Source organism: Crocodylus porosus, unplaced genomic scaffold (genome assembly GCF_001723895.1).
Source record: "Crocodylus porosus isolate Cpor-Errol unplaced genomic scaffold, CroPor_comp1, whole genome shotgun sequence".
Classification (NCBI taxonomy): Eukaryota; Metazoa; Chordata; order Crocodylia; family Crocodylidae; genus Crocodylus; species Crocodylus porosus.
In genome coordinates, this window is record NW_017728886.1 from 132,174,548 (window position 1) to 132,189,611 (window position 15,064).

At 41.3% G+C, this 15,064-nt stretch overlaps 1 protein-coding gene across 1 annotated transcript in view; it reads right to left on the reverse strand.

The window, feature by feature from the left end:
- Positions 1-10,203: 10,203 nt before the first annotated feature.
- The window catches only part of CDH18 (cadherin 18), a 485,140-nt gene continuing 480,279 nt past the window's right edge, over positions 10,204-15,064 (reverse strand). The window contains exon 13 of the mRNA XM_019541925.1: positions 10,204-14,665. Within this exon, the coding sequence (XP_019397470.1) occupies positions 14,175-14,665 (491 nt within the window). The 3' untranslated portion in view covers positions 10,204-14,174. The remainder of the gene's footprint in view (positions 14,666-15,064) is intronic.

The window sequence follows — 15,064 nt, forward strand, 5'->3', positions numbered from 1 at the left end:
CCCCTGTTGGGGGCGCTGAATCCCCTATTGGGGGGCCATAACCCTTGTGTGGGGGACAAGCCCCTGTTGGGGGGCTGATTCCCTTGTGTGGGAGCCATCGCCCCTGTGGGTGGGCAATATGAATTCATGAAAGATGTATTTAGAGTTCACTTTATTATTATAAGAGACTTCATAGTTTCATAGTTGGTAGGGTCAGAAGGGACCTGAGCAGATCATCAAGTCCGACTCCCTGCCATGACAGGAAAGAGTACTGGGCTCAAATGACCCCAGCAAGGTAGTCATCCAACCTCCTCTTAAAGACTTCCAGGGTAGCAGGAAGCACCACTTCACTTGGAAGTTGGTTCCAGATCCTTGATAATGAAGTAGCGCCTTCTGATATCTAGCCTGAATCTACCCTCTGCCAGCTTGTGACCATTATTTCTTGTCTGTCTTGGTAGTGCTCGGTGGAATAGGGACTCTCCCGATGCCTGCTGGTCTCCTCTGACTAGTTTGTAAATGGCCACTAGATCCCACCTCAGCCTGCTCTTGTGGAGGCTGATCAGGTTCAGGTCCCTTAGCCTCTCCTCATAGAGCCTGTCCTGCTGACCCCTGCTGACTTGCTTTAATGCTATAAAACATTGTCCAACTAATCGCTGTCTGTGTCTTGCTCTCTCTTTCTCTCTGTCTTTATAGTGGTCTTTTGTTTTACTTGTGGAGGAACATAGATTTGGGGTATTTTACAGAGTGACTTTGGGATTTTTTTTTCAGGGATTTTTCAGTTTTCAAATAGGGAACACTATAAGTCCTGCTAGAGAGGCCAGTGGCAGGAACCTGCTTGCTCAGAGCTGGCACCTTGGACCCAGCTGGCTGTGGCTGACCTCCTTGTCAAATGGGGCTAGGAGGACATGCTTTGACAGTTCAAAGCAGGCTACCACACCGGGAACATCTTCCAGGCGATAGCTGCCCAGATGGCCAGGCAGGGGGCACACATCGCAGTAGTGCCACATAGAAGCCAACCCTGCAACCACAATCCACTGGCAGCTGGCCCAGAGGGGCAGAATCCTCTACTGGCTGTGCAGTCCCCATTTGGGTCTGGCAAGTGCACAGACGGTCACAGCCAGGTAGCATCCCCCACTGCCAGGCTGCTGTAGTGGGTAGAGGGTGCAGGGAACTCTCAGGGCTGCTTCAACAGTCCAGCTGGCACAAGGGGTAGTGTCCCCAGGTACCAATTGGCTGGGCCCCAGAAGCTCCTGACAGTGAGTAGCCCTGAGCTACTTGCCAAGGCAGCTTTATATGCTGCTGGGGCCAGGACAGAGCACCTTTTTATACTGCTGGGGACAGCACAGGTGCTGCAGATCCGGGAAGAGCCAGGAAGGGTTATTGTGCCCCAAGTGGCACAATTTGCACAATTTGCTCCACAACAAAGTGCATGCCTGAGCACGTGCGCTGAAGCAAAAAGCCCTCACTCAAATTTGCACAGCTTCTATTTGAGCTGCTGCAAGCACATGTGCTTTCATGTGTGGATGCACCCTAATAATGCACAGGGATGCTTCTCCAGTAAAATACAATCAGTTTAAAACTTAGGAGAGGAACAATACATTATTAGCCTATGAAACTCAATGCTTCTAGAAATAAAGAGCAATGAATAACTTAGGGGTATTCAAAAACGGTTAATATAATAAGTATAACAAGAATGACTGTATAACTATTAGGCTATTTCTACACTTTACAGATATCATGCTATTTATTGGTTAATTTCACAATTACCTTTAGACCAGCTGCATGGACAAAGTACTTATCATGTTATAAAAAGCTCTAAGAAGCTATAAAATTAGACCTTGAAAATGTGTACTAACTTTATAGCTGGTTGCTATCAAGGTTTAATTTGCATATGTAGCAAATTCTCCCCTGTGGCTGGGAGCTCTCAGCTGTAGGAATTCACTTAGCTTAGCTGGGGCTGCAAGTTTCACAACTGTTGGAGACTCTCAGCCACATGAGCTGCCAACTCTGGGTCTCAGTAGCACTTTGCAGCTGCCAGGACCCAGAGTTCCACAGCTGTAACACTGGGTCCTCACAGCATGCCTCAGTGTTGGGGCCCAGGTGGATCTCGGCAACCACCGGTTGGGAGGTTACAACATCTTTCAGCCACAGTAGTATGTGAGGTGCCCCCCTGGCTGGGAACCCCTCACTTGTCTCCCAGTGGTTGGAGCTTTCTTTGTGCCAGGGCACAGGGAGTCCAGGATCAGGCTTCCAGTGTACTGGCAATACACAATCCCACAATTGCGTGTGGCATGGCAGGAATTGTGATTGAGTGGATCTGCCTTTATCTGCACAAGTAGGGGATGGGGGGAGGGGCTTAGATGTGATAAAATATTTAAATAGAATAAACTCTTTTTCTTCCAATTACAAGGCAGCCACTTATTTTCTGGTATTTGGGAAAGAAGTTACTCTATAACTTAAATGCAGGTTATTCTAAGATAATTATGAAGTTACTCCTCATTATTTTTGAAGCATTTATTACTGGCCATTCTTGGAGACCGGGGTCGTGTTCATGAGCAAGACCAAGTGGTCTGTAATTCTTGCTGCCAAGGCACTCATGTGCTTTCATACAATGACAAGTACCAGCTATATAAATTTAGCAGTGACAATAGCTTTATTAAAAGAAAGATTTCTAATTCTCTACATTAGCTCTGTGAATAGCAAATAGTAATTTTTCTGAAACCTTTAATGTCACTTTTACTATTTTCTTAGAAGCTTCACCTTAAGTTTCTAAACCTTAAACTTTCAGGGTGGTACCAGATATGAATGAAAGGTGGGAAGGGGTGTAAAAGTTGACCTAGGCTGTGGGTTTAGACTTGCTTTGTGAAGTTTTGTATAAGGTAGATACTAGGGCTGTGCAAAGCTTCAGTACTTGATTTGATTTGGAGGAGATTCGGCCCGATTCAGGGACCAAATCTCTGAATCCAAATCAAATCGGGAAACCAATTAAATGCTCCGAATTGTTTTGAAGCATCTGAATCAATGTAGATAAGCTCCAGAAAAGATTTGGCCACTTCAGAGATTCAGTCAAAGATGAAATAGGCAGCTGACACAGCTGCCTCCAGCTGGTAAGTCTGTTGGGGTTGGGGGAGGAGGGAGGGAAGGGGTGTGGTGGAGGGAGGGATTGGGGTGGAGAGGCACAGAATGTGGGTGCACAGCACTGGGAGCAGGGGCTCTTCCCTGTTGCTGTTTGCCCAGATAGGGCAGGGGAAGGATGTGGGCATGGCTCGATCCAGGTGGAAGGGGCAAGTGGCAACAGGGCAGAACTCCTGCTCACAGCACTGCCATGCCCACATCCTGTGACTCCTGCACTGACTGGCAAGCAGCAGCAGAATAGAACCCCCGCTCTTAGTGCCAATGCAGGCATGACAGCGCTGGGAGCAGGGGCTATGCCCTGCTGCCTCCTGAGGCAAACCGTGCCTGCACTGTGCCCCCCCCCACACACAGCGTGAGCAAGTGGCAGCAGGGCATAGCCCTGTGGCTCCACCTGATGGGGCAGAGCCAGGCACATCTGGAGGAGCTGCAGCAGAAGCCCTCCTGGCTGCCCTGCCCAGCCCCACCCCTGCCCAGCTCAACTTCCCGGCACTTTAAAAAAAAAGAAGCCTTGCACTCACCAGCTCTGGCAGTGGCAATCAGGGCCTCTGAGGGCTTGAGGCAGAGCTCCCCCATACAGCGCAGAGCAGTGAGGGGCAGTGGGGATTGCCCCTCCCACCTGGCACCCATATGACAGCTGCCCCATGGTGCGGGTGCAGGTGCAGCACAGCTCAGCAGGGTGCCATGTGCTGTCTAGGCACTGAGGTAACTCCACCTGCTAGCCAGAGCCTGGTGTCACTCAGCCCCAGTGGCTCCAGCTCCCAGACAATGCACAGTGCCCTGCCGAGCTGTGCTGCACCGTTGCAATGTGACCGCTGTCATGCTGGTGCCAAGTGGGTCCCCTACTGCCCCATACTGTGGGGAGGGGGGCTCTTCCATGAGTTCTCAGAGGCCCCAATCACTGCTGCTAGAGCTGGTGAGTGCATAATTTTTTTTTTAAAGCTCCACACTCACTCTGCATGCATTTTCTGGGAGCTGGGGTGGCTTCATGTATCAGCCAAAGCCTAGCATCACTCAGCACCAGTGGCCCCAGCTGGCAGGCAGCATGCAGCAGCCTGCTGAGCCACGCTGCACCCATGCCATGGGGCAGATGCCACGTGGATGCCAGGCAGGGGCACGATCCCCGCTGCTCCCCTGCTGCATGGCTGGGTTTCTGCCATGAGTGCCCAGAGGCCCCAGTCACTACTGCTGCAGCCATTTTTTTAAATGCCAGGACTAGGCTGGGGCCAGGGGCTTCTCCCGTGGTTCCCTGCCACCCAGGGAGAGGCAGGCACAGCTGGAAGAGCCATGGGAGATCCTGCAGCTGCCCAGCTGTGCCTGTCTCTCCCCGGCTGATCCAAATCACCAAATCAGTGCTGAATCTTTTGAAGCCAATTTGTCTGAATTGATTTGGGACAGTGATCAGAATCGAATCGATGTCCTTCAAATAAGCCAAATCCAAATCAAATACTTCTCTATTCACACAGGCCTAGTAGATACTGCAGAATGAATTATGAACATCAGCCTGACTTCCCCTATTGAAGCCATAGTCAGGCATTTTGGCACTCTGTGCAACGTCATATGAAGAGTGTCCCTCTATACGTTATTATGTTATATTACTTACATTTCTGCAGGTGCCCCCTGTGACTGGGTACCCACTGCCCTTGCTACAGTACTACTCCTCATCAATGAGAGGGTAAAAGAGACTAACAACAGTTAGGGCAGCACACTATAGCAATGGGAAAAGAGAAAGTAGGTATCTACATCATTGTCAAGCATTGAACTTCAAAAGAAAACAAATATAATTAATGCCAGAGTTCTCTTTTTACCAGAAGACTCAACAAGCTCTTTTTTGACACATGTCATGTAATAATATATAATAATGATACTCACAGGATGCAGCTGCTCATCAGGAACTGTGACCAGTGATACAACAATAGCATGTTAGGAAAATAAACATTATTTGGAGTTTGGGAACTCTGTAACATGGTTCCAGAAGTAGAAACACAAATGCAGGGCCAGTTGTAATATTAACTAACACTCAACGGAAGCCTCACAATACAACTAGAAGAGGACTCTGGAACTGTGACCACTTCATATTGCCAAAGAGAAGACCACCCAACGTGAAAGCATTTTCTGTTCTAGAACTGGAGTGAAATCACTAATTCATTTCGTATAAACCACAGTTCATTATACCCCAAAAGCTGCTGGTCCCCATCAGTTTGTTCAAATGTGGTTCAGTGAGTTAAATATGAAAAGCTTGATAGCCCAGTGCCAGTCCTCTGAGCCATCCACATTTCCCATTGCACTTTTAAGTACCTGGCAGGGAGGGAATATTTATCAATAGACACCTTCCTTTGAGTAGCAGTCCGTAATCTGCGTTTTCTGCAGGAAGCAGTGCAATATCACAACCTCCTGTACTTAGGGGGAAAAAAAACCTTTTAAATCATGACAGTGTGATAGGCAACACCTTGCAAACAGGCAAAAACTTTTCACATGTACAGGGTAACATTTTTCTTTTCTAGAGCAAGAAATCAGAGCAGACTCATTTATCAGAGACAAGGCATAGCAAGTGACTCATTATCTTTAGCATATTTGAAGTGGATCTTTTCCATCTGACCTGATAGCTCAGTGAGTGATCTTTCTTTTTAAAATGTCTGACAAGGGGCAGAGATAGTTCAAATCCACAGAGCTGTCCAGTATCACCTACTCATTAATGGGCAAATGGCACTCTTACCATAGTGAATATGATGTAAATGCTGCATGTCAAAACTATGTAGCGGTTTAGCCCTTTGTCAATCTCTGCAGAGAGGGATACAAATAATGATGATAAACCAAGTAGTTTGTATACCTCTGTTCTCAGACAAATAATTCTCCATGCTTGGAGATACTGTCTCCATTCTATTGACTTTTCACACAAGCTTAGTGATGTGTTCAAACAAAATCATGCAAAACTCACTTACTTTTAGGTTCTGTTCCATGATTCTGTTTCAGCAGAAGCTTTCAATAATAAGGGATGTTACTGAAGGATTCAATGTTAACTGAATGTAACCAGTGTTTATGCTGATACAAAACTAGGTAAAAACTAGCAGGCTCCCTTGAGGATACACATGCATTTTATGCACTACAACTTAAAAGCATAGGTATTATTAAGTTCCATGCCATTTTTACATTTTTTAGATGATAGAAGTTTTTCTGAGGGGATTTAAAAAAAATCAATTCCAAGTGAGGAATATTTTTTTTCTAAAGGCAAAGCTTGTGCTGTTAGCATAGAAAACCCCTGAAGATGTGCACACAACAGGTATCTATATTACATATCCAAAAACTATAGGTACAAAGATGTCAAGTATTTACAATATACTTTTCTATACCCGTGTATAGAGCCTCTGCCAGTGAGGTCCTGACCTGCTTGAGTTATCGGCATTAATGCTAACAAGTCAGTGATGCAGTAATAATTCTATATATATAAAGGGCTTAGTCTATCTGTCTGTGTGTCTGTCCGTAACGCTCTTTAAGGGTGCTGAGAGCCCGGTGTGGCAGGGACGGCATAGGGAAGGATCAGTTTAGGGAAAGCGGGAGCCAGGCTCCCAGCTCCTGTGAGAAGAAAATTAATTACCTGGCTACTGTGAGCACTGGTGTTATTTGAAATTCATCCATCATTCTTGATGGGCAATTTGCTAGTATTAACAATAATAAAGCAAGATCACTGAGGCTATTGATCTCAATGTGGGTTTTGCACTCACGGTGAGGAAGAGAAGGAGACATGTTTATGTAAAAGCCAAATGAATAATACTAAACCCAGAGTGGAAAATGGAAGGATATCAGCACTGAACACTGCATAAAGGGAAAAAGGGAAAAAATTAATTGAGCAATAAGTAAATAGTATTCCAGACTTAGATTCACAGATAGGGCTGGACAGATTTCAGGAATTCTGCTTTCCAAAAAACAATTTGAGCAAACACGAGACCTTTATTTGTTGACCAGCTATTCTGACTTCCACACTGATATTACATAAAACTGGGAAAAATGTACAGGAACAACCTGAAACAATGTTCTTCACGTAAACTTGATTTTTTTCCAGACTAACTTAAGGATCCTAACCTCCTACCCCTCATTTCTCCCAAATTCCAAAAACTCTTTCCCTATGTACCTTCATAAGACCCAGTCCCTACATTCTTTTTTCCAGGACTAAACCATCCCAGCCAAGTGTCTGTCTAACTTGCTCTTGAAAACTTTCAAGGATGGATATTCCACAATTTATCTGGACTTGACCACCCTCATAGTCAAAGAGTTCCTCCTAATCATCAACTTAGATTTCTTCTGCTGAAGGTTGAGGCCATTGCTCCTAGTTCTGTCCCCTATAGACACAGAGGAAAACCTATCTTCATCCTTTGTGTACTTCCTCTTGAGGGGTTTGAAGACTTATCAGTTTTTTTGTCTCCAGACTAAATAATCATAATTCTTTCAGACTTTCTTCATAAGTCTTGCGTCTCAGGCAAATAATTAATTTTTGTGCTCTTTACTGTACTTTTTCCAATCTAGCCACATCCTTCATGAGGTGTGGGGCCTAAAAATGGACACTGCTCTCCAGTTGAGGCTTCACTACTGTTGAATAGAGTGTAAAAATTGCTTCCCCTGATTAGAAGTGGCACTACTGTTAATTGAACTCACTGCTGTTGTTTTGGTTTGTTTTTTTGCAACGGGTGCACATCATTGGTTTATATTTAGCTTATGGTCTACTAAAACCACCAGGTCCTTCTCTGAAGTGTTGCAGCTTAGTCAGTCATTCCGCAGTCTGTGTTTATGTATGCAATTTTTTCATCCCAAACGCTGGTCTTTGCACTTGTTCTTGATGAATCTCACCTGATTGATTGTGGACCATTTTCCCAATCTATCCAGGTCATTCTGGATCTAGCCCTACTCTCTAGAGTAGTTGCAGTTCCACCCAATATAATTAATCAAAGGTTGAGATATGGGAAGAATTGTTAAGGAGGTACTTGGAACCTACTGGAGAGTAAAAGTAAGGGTAGAAAGAGCCTAGAAAAACTTAGATGATAAAGCGGGGGGAGATTATTTATAGTATTTGAGGACTATCTATAACTAAATATAAAAAGCACATTTTCTGAACAGGGCAGGGGACAAGGTGGGAACCCTAAAATTAAACTAAAAGTAATTATAAATCTAGATCTAAAAACAGACTCTTCCAAGAAGAAACGCATAATGTTTATTAAGCACTTAAGAGTTCCTGAGGTTTTCCTAAATACACATATATTACATGGCACTGACAATATATATGTATATGTATGTATATGTATATGTGTGTGTATACACACACACACACCCCACACACACATATTGCAAACCAAAACTATACATACATATATATATATATTTAAACTTTTCTAATCCAAGTCTAAAATGCTGATCATGCAGCTGGAACTATTAAAGGCATTCTTACAACTTTCCTGAAGGCCTGTAGGAGAATTATCTAAAAAAGGCCATTTGCCAGCAAACAACTAATAATTAATTTGTAAAAGACTGATCACTTCAAATAAACATGTTGCATGTGCCTAAGATTTGTTATGCAAGTCCTTTCCTTTTTTTTCACTACCTCAGTGACACATAGCAATAACGTTGGATATTACCACCAATCTAGACCCATGTATCTGTAATTCACTATTTCACTCAAGTAGACAGTTTATTCATCCAAAAATGTGCTAATTCAGTTTCAGGACAACGGTTGTTAGAGTGAAGCACTCATCATGAGTAAAAGTAATGAACCACTTATTGTGGACTGTTGCAAAGTATCTCTCAGGGTCTCCCTCTCTCCCCCCCCTATGCATCTATAGCCATAATCATTATGTACATTCTCTGAAACAGTGTATCAAATTTATTCAAACTTACCACTGCATTTCTGGCATTAACCTCATTAATACTGTTGTATTTTATTCTATTCTTAAATATAAAATGTCTTCAGAGTGTTACATATTTCATAAGTGATACAATGTATGGATATGAGAAGCGTATTTCCAGAGTGATGAGGAATGCAATGTCCCATCAGCATGGGAAAGTCTATATTTTATTTGAAAAATACTTATACGAATAAACATTTTGTCCCCTTTGTTTATTCAAAGAAAACATAACAATCTCCAACAGTAATATTTGCTTAAGGAGGTATTTGTAACCTAATTTCATATAATATTGTACATTTGACATTTCTCTTTTCTTAAAAAAAAATATATATATTTTTGGAGACTCTGGAAAAATAAGAATGGCCCAATACCTGCAATGCTGCTTTAACTGTTTACTGTTCCTCAGAATGCATTGTGCTATTTCATATATATGACAAGTACACAGTCTCTATCATTTTGTAATCCCAAAACAATTACTTGTGTAGGACAATTCAGTTTTCCTCTATTAAAAAAAAAACTTTTTTGTGATTCTTTATGCAACTCTGTTGAGAGGAGTGTGAAATATATGGTTAACTCCATCACCGCCCTAAGTTTAGATTTTGGAAGAGTTTTGCATAAGAATTGTTGTAATTATTTTTCCAAATACCAAGGGCAATAATTATTTTAAACAAATACAACACCGCAGTGCTTGTAACTGAAACATGGCACCACTTAGAATTTGAAAACAAAACTAATTACTATGATTTTCATTTTCCAAACCAAACTGAAATAAAAATTAGACAAATTGTATAAGAGAGTGCCTCCCAGCCCCACATTTTTAAATCAACCAAGATGTTAATAGTTGTATAGATAAAGAAAATCAGTCTCATTACAGTATATTGGTCCAAATGGAATACCCAAATAAAATGCCCAATAATACCCAATACCCAAATGGAGTAACCAATAAAGTCAACAGTAATCTTTCTATTGACCAATGGACACTGGCTCAACCCCTATGATTTTTAAGCTGACAACATACCTTAGACCAACCAGGTGTGCCTTGACATTCTTTCAAGGGTGCTGCAGGGTGCCATGTTAGCACTGTTGGGCGTACAAATAAGATAAACTCAGAGATATCAAACAGGAATTCATAGTGTCAAAAGCATTCTGACCTGTTGTGGTCTTTCTGAGTTCTTTGCAACAGAAGAATTGCTCCATTTTTCTGTAGTCAAAGAGTTAAAGCTAAGAGTTGGCATTTCTGAGGGGTGACTTGAGTCTAACTACGGGTGTCCTAAAACTAAAAAGGTTAAGAACCGTTGCCATAGGCACTGTTTTTTTCTCTTCAGTATTTACTCAGACCACCTTTCCAGATTACAAGTCATGATTACAACATTCTGAGGATCCTCACCTTTTCAATGAAAAGTATTTGTTTGAATTATTTTGATTAGTATAATGGATGTAAATACATTATTAATCAACAGTCACTGTAGAAAAATAATATTGTATATTGATAAACCCTTAAGTAACCCCATGTAGCTCTATTCTGAGTCAAAATCTTCCAGCTTTAGAAAAGTTGGGCCGCTTCCAGTGTTTGGGTTGGCAAAGCTGCAATAGAATTTGTGTTTAGGCATAGAGTAAATTGTTTTTAAACATGAGTAATACAAGAAATCCACAAAAGATTTAAGTGAAGTCAATACAATCAGACTCAACCACAAACTGGAAAAGATTTTCACACACAATTTTCACTGCATGTAAACTTTGCTTAAACCAGGAGAGTGACAAAATGATCATGGCTGCCATGAGACAGAATGTTAATTTCCTTTCTGTTTAATCATATTAACACAGACATCATCAAATATTGTTGTAGTGTATTGCTGGGACAAGAAAAGAGAGGGAGAAATGATGAGATAATGGTAGAAGAAATCCTGCAAACCTGTTTATTCTCCATGATGAGGCCCTTCCTTGTGGCCCTGGAGGTTTGGTATTCTGTCATTAGTCATTCAAACAACACAGTATTATGATGTGTACTGGAATAAAGACAGTAACCATAGCAAGCATGCAGACTCATAATGATATAATAACACATTTTGGAGCTTCTTGTGGGGAGGACATATCAAACAGAACACACCGCAGCATCAGTGCAGAAGTCTCAACAACCCCAGAGCAGAATATGCACTTCACATGATTTAGCAGAGGTCCCGTGGACAGTATATGTGTGCTGTAGCAACAAAGGTGTAGGGAACATTACAAAGCATTCAAAAGGGTTTTATTCTTTCTAGGAGATATGATTTCTTACTCTCATTAATTTAACCAGAACATGAACATTATGAGAGGCTATCTGCCTATGTACTTGCTCTTCAATTCTGTTTGGCTTCAAACCTGCATATATTACGATGCACATAATAATCAAGCACCATATATACTACTGCATATGTTCAAACTGCAATTGATTTCACTTACTCTATGGGAAGGAGAGATTAATTCAGTATAAACTTACCTAGTTTCTATAATTTAAAACTATACCATAATAATGAATAGTAATTTCTGAGTAGAAGTAACACAAAGTATTATGGAACGTGGATACTATAGATTATGAAAGCTTTTGTCTTTAAGTTACTTACTTACCCATCACTCTATTGATGCTACACAAAAATACAAATGGTGGACAAACTAAGAATAATTTTAACCAGTAAGAATTTTCTCTTCAAAATATTTTGCACCACTAGGTGCATTATGATTTCAATTTAAGGGAATGTTTAAAAAAGAACTTAACATTAAGCACTCAGTTCAGTATTGTACTAAATGAAAATAGCTCTTACATAAAGTTCTCTGAGAGTTTATTTTTCCAGAGACATTCTGCAATAGACATTAACTGAATCAGGATATTGGACTAAAGAAAGATCAAATTCAAGAATATTTCATCATTTTTTTTCCCCCAGCTTCCACTGAAAGTTTGAATTTTGGCATTTGAAACAGGGAATATTTAATCGTAAATTATCCTGTTCACCGTCCCTTTTCTTTCATCAGCTTTTATTATAACTTTGATACTCTCACAAGTTCATGTTCCATAAGCTATTTTTAAGAAATGTTGCTTCTTGTGGGTAAAATTTGTTTGGAGAACATGAAGTAACAAGAAGCCATGGAAACAGGATGAGATTATGGGAAGCACAGTGGCAGCAAACAGCAAAAGAAAGTTGTAAGTGTTTCCTTCCAAGCTTGTGAGCTTTGTATTAATACAGCTGATAGGCAGCATGAGCCTGAAAGGATTTGTCTGTATAATGTCATATGGGACTTATAAAAACTTCCAAACTCTCAAAAGTAAGGTCATTGTGAGCTTAGCAGAAGGTCCAGTTTATAGCTAACCCTTTTGCAGACATGTAGTGGTGATGGAGGGCTTAAGGAGTTTCCCAGCTCCCTTGTACGGCCTGAACGGACACATACAACTGATGTCTCTGCCTGATGGGTAAAGCAAAAATGTTTCTTATTCTACTACCCTTAGGGAAAATGGCATCCCAAAGGTACAGGAAAGGGTGGGGAAGATACAATGGAGAGTATGTTAGGACTGATTCACTGGTGTTGCTGCTCCTCCATACTTGCTTACTAAGTCTAATATTGGTGCACTTTTAACCTCAACCATTTAAAAGGGCAGAGTAGCAGATATTCGTCCCTTGTGCAGTGGAGAGGTGGGGAAAAAATCTCCTCCCCCAAGGAGTTTTCAACCACTACATCACTCTTAATGCTGGGCTGTCATCTTTTTCCTTTGAGATTATTGTGATGCCTGGGACTATTACAGCATGGGAGCATGACAGACAAAAAGCAGAAGAAAACTTCTTTCCTGCTTCCCTAAGGAAAATGTGAGAAAAGGCTGGATTGAGTGTTAAAATGCTGACAATGCAGCATCCATAATGATGGACAATTAACAATGGAGTAGCTTGATTTATTCAACTCAATGTGAACCCCAGTAATGGCATTTTACATCTAACTTTTTTCCACCTCCATTGACTTTAAAGTATGCTCATGTACCCATCAAACATTATATTAGGAAAACAAAAAGAATACAGCTTGTTGTGCCTCATGGGGAAGTTTTTAAGATCCTTCAGCATTACACAAAAATAAATAGAAAATAAATAAATAAATAACCCAAGTAGCATCAACTTAAACTCCTTGTTTTCCACACTGAGACAATATTTTACCAGCAGCTTTATTTTTTCCTTTGGTCACATTAATATGCAAATAAATGTGACATGTGACTAGGAAATCCCTAGAATCGTAAAATGACTGTTGTAGCTTCTAGTCACAGAGCAGCATGAAACTAGTTAGATTCAAACACTGATCTGAGTGAAGCCCACTGACCTGAACCCCTGCATAGGTAATGGTGCCTCCATTGTTACTTTTACCAAGAGTGCCTATGCCTTATCTGCTTCACTGCATAGGAAATATTTCATACTATTCTGTCTGGATTTTTGCGGAAAGATAAAAAGACAAGTCAGAAATAATGGATGTGACAGCTTCTGGACCACTCCATAAATAGTGCAGGCCTGGTGAATATGGGCTGCACATGTGTTTATACAGGCAACCAATCTCCTCCTAACTATTTAGAGGGGCACAACACATGCTGGTGCTTCCGTAAGGCTCAGTTTGATGCTAATAAAGGCCCATACCAAAAAGCCATTTGAAGGGATAGTCCCAGTGTTTCCTTTCTGTAAAGGAATGGATTGTAGGAGGCTGTCACATCAGTAATAAACCCCACTGGTTACTTTAGGCTGGTCCCAAGGCCTTAAGAGCTAGAAATAGTGTCACAACCCTCTGCATAAGATTAGCTCTCTAGAGAGCTATCCTCATAAACAGGCACCATCATAGACTTACTGTAGCTCTGGTATGTTATACATATTGCAATAAAAATGTCATTGCTTGGTTTATTTTAGATATTGTTATGGATGTGGTACCACAGACTTTATTGAGCAATTAAAAAATATACACAAGGGACAGCAGTATCTCTTTTTTTTGTATTTTTTAAAATTTGCTTTTCTTCCAACTGAAGAACCCAGTTTCATATATGAAAAGGGCACTTTTTTTCCTACAGTAACTGTGTACAACTTGTTCAGTTCCAAGTTATTCATGTATTGTTACTGTTGCTGTGGTTATACCTCCAGTTGTTTGGGAACTAAAACATTTTTGTTCCAAGAATGATAACTAAGTTGTTCTTTCTGATTCTATTTCTCCATAGAGTTCAGCTAGCTTCTTGAACTCTGGTCCCCAGTCACCAAGGTAATTATAATCCTGGTCAGAGTGCGTAGTAGCTGAATCCAGAGAGCTGATAGATCCGGCTTCTGATCTATGACCCTCATATGCATATGTCTGTAGTGAGTCATATGGGGGCACGCTGGGATCCAGATCAGCCTCTGCCAGTCTTTGTTTAATAAATTCTTGAACATCTATACTGTCAAGGCTGGAGGAAGGTTGATGTCTTGGTGTGGGTTTCACTTCAGGCCGTACATCCCGTCGATACTTTAGCTCCTCAGCTGCCGATGGATTCCTCAGGGCTGTGATGTCAAATGCTTCAGTATCCTCCTCCCCACCACCCTCATCATCATATGTGACAATGTTTTCCCGGACATCTTCCTCAGAAATGATCAGCGGCTCCTTTTTGCTGCGCCTTAGTGTGATGAAAAGGACCACAATAGCTAAAGAGAAAACTGAAGTTATTAGATCAGGTTTATGGACACTGCATATAAAAAAAGTATTCTACTTTTTTCATCAGGTATGAAATAAGTAACTTTCTGGTCTCATGAACAGAATGAAGGGGGAACTGCTATGTGGGTGCCTGTATTCTTATGCTGGCCTTAAACTGAGTTGTGATTAATTCAGATGCCTGTCTATATACAATGTGACCAAAACATAAAAAACCTGGATGCCTCAAAATAGGCCTTTAGGAAAAGATTCTGAGATGAAATAAACTGATTTCCTAAGGAGGTATGTCAGTTTGCAACACCTCAGTTTCAGGCTTTTAAAAATGGTATTTAATATCTCAGTAAGGGCAACCTGATTTTTTTTCCAGGTGCAAAGCATTAATAGATTACACT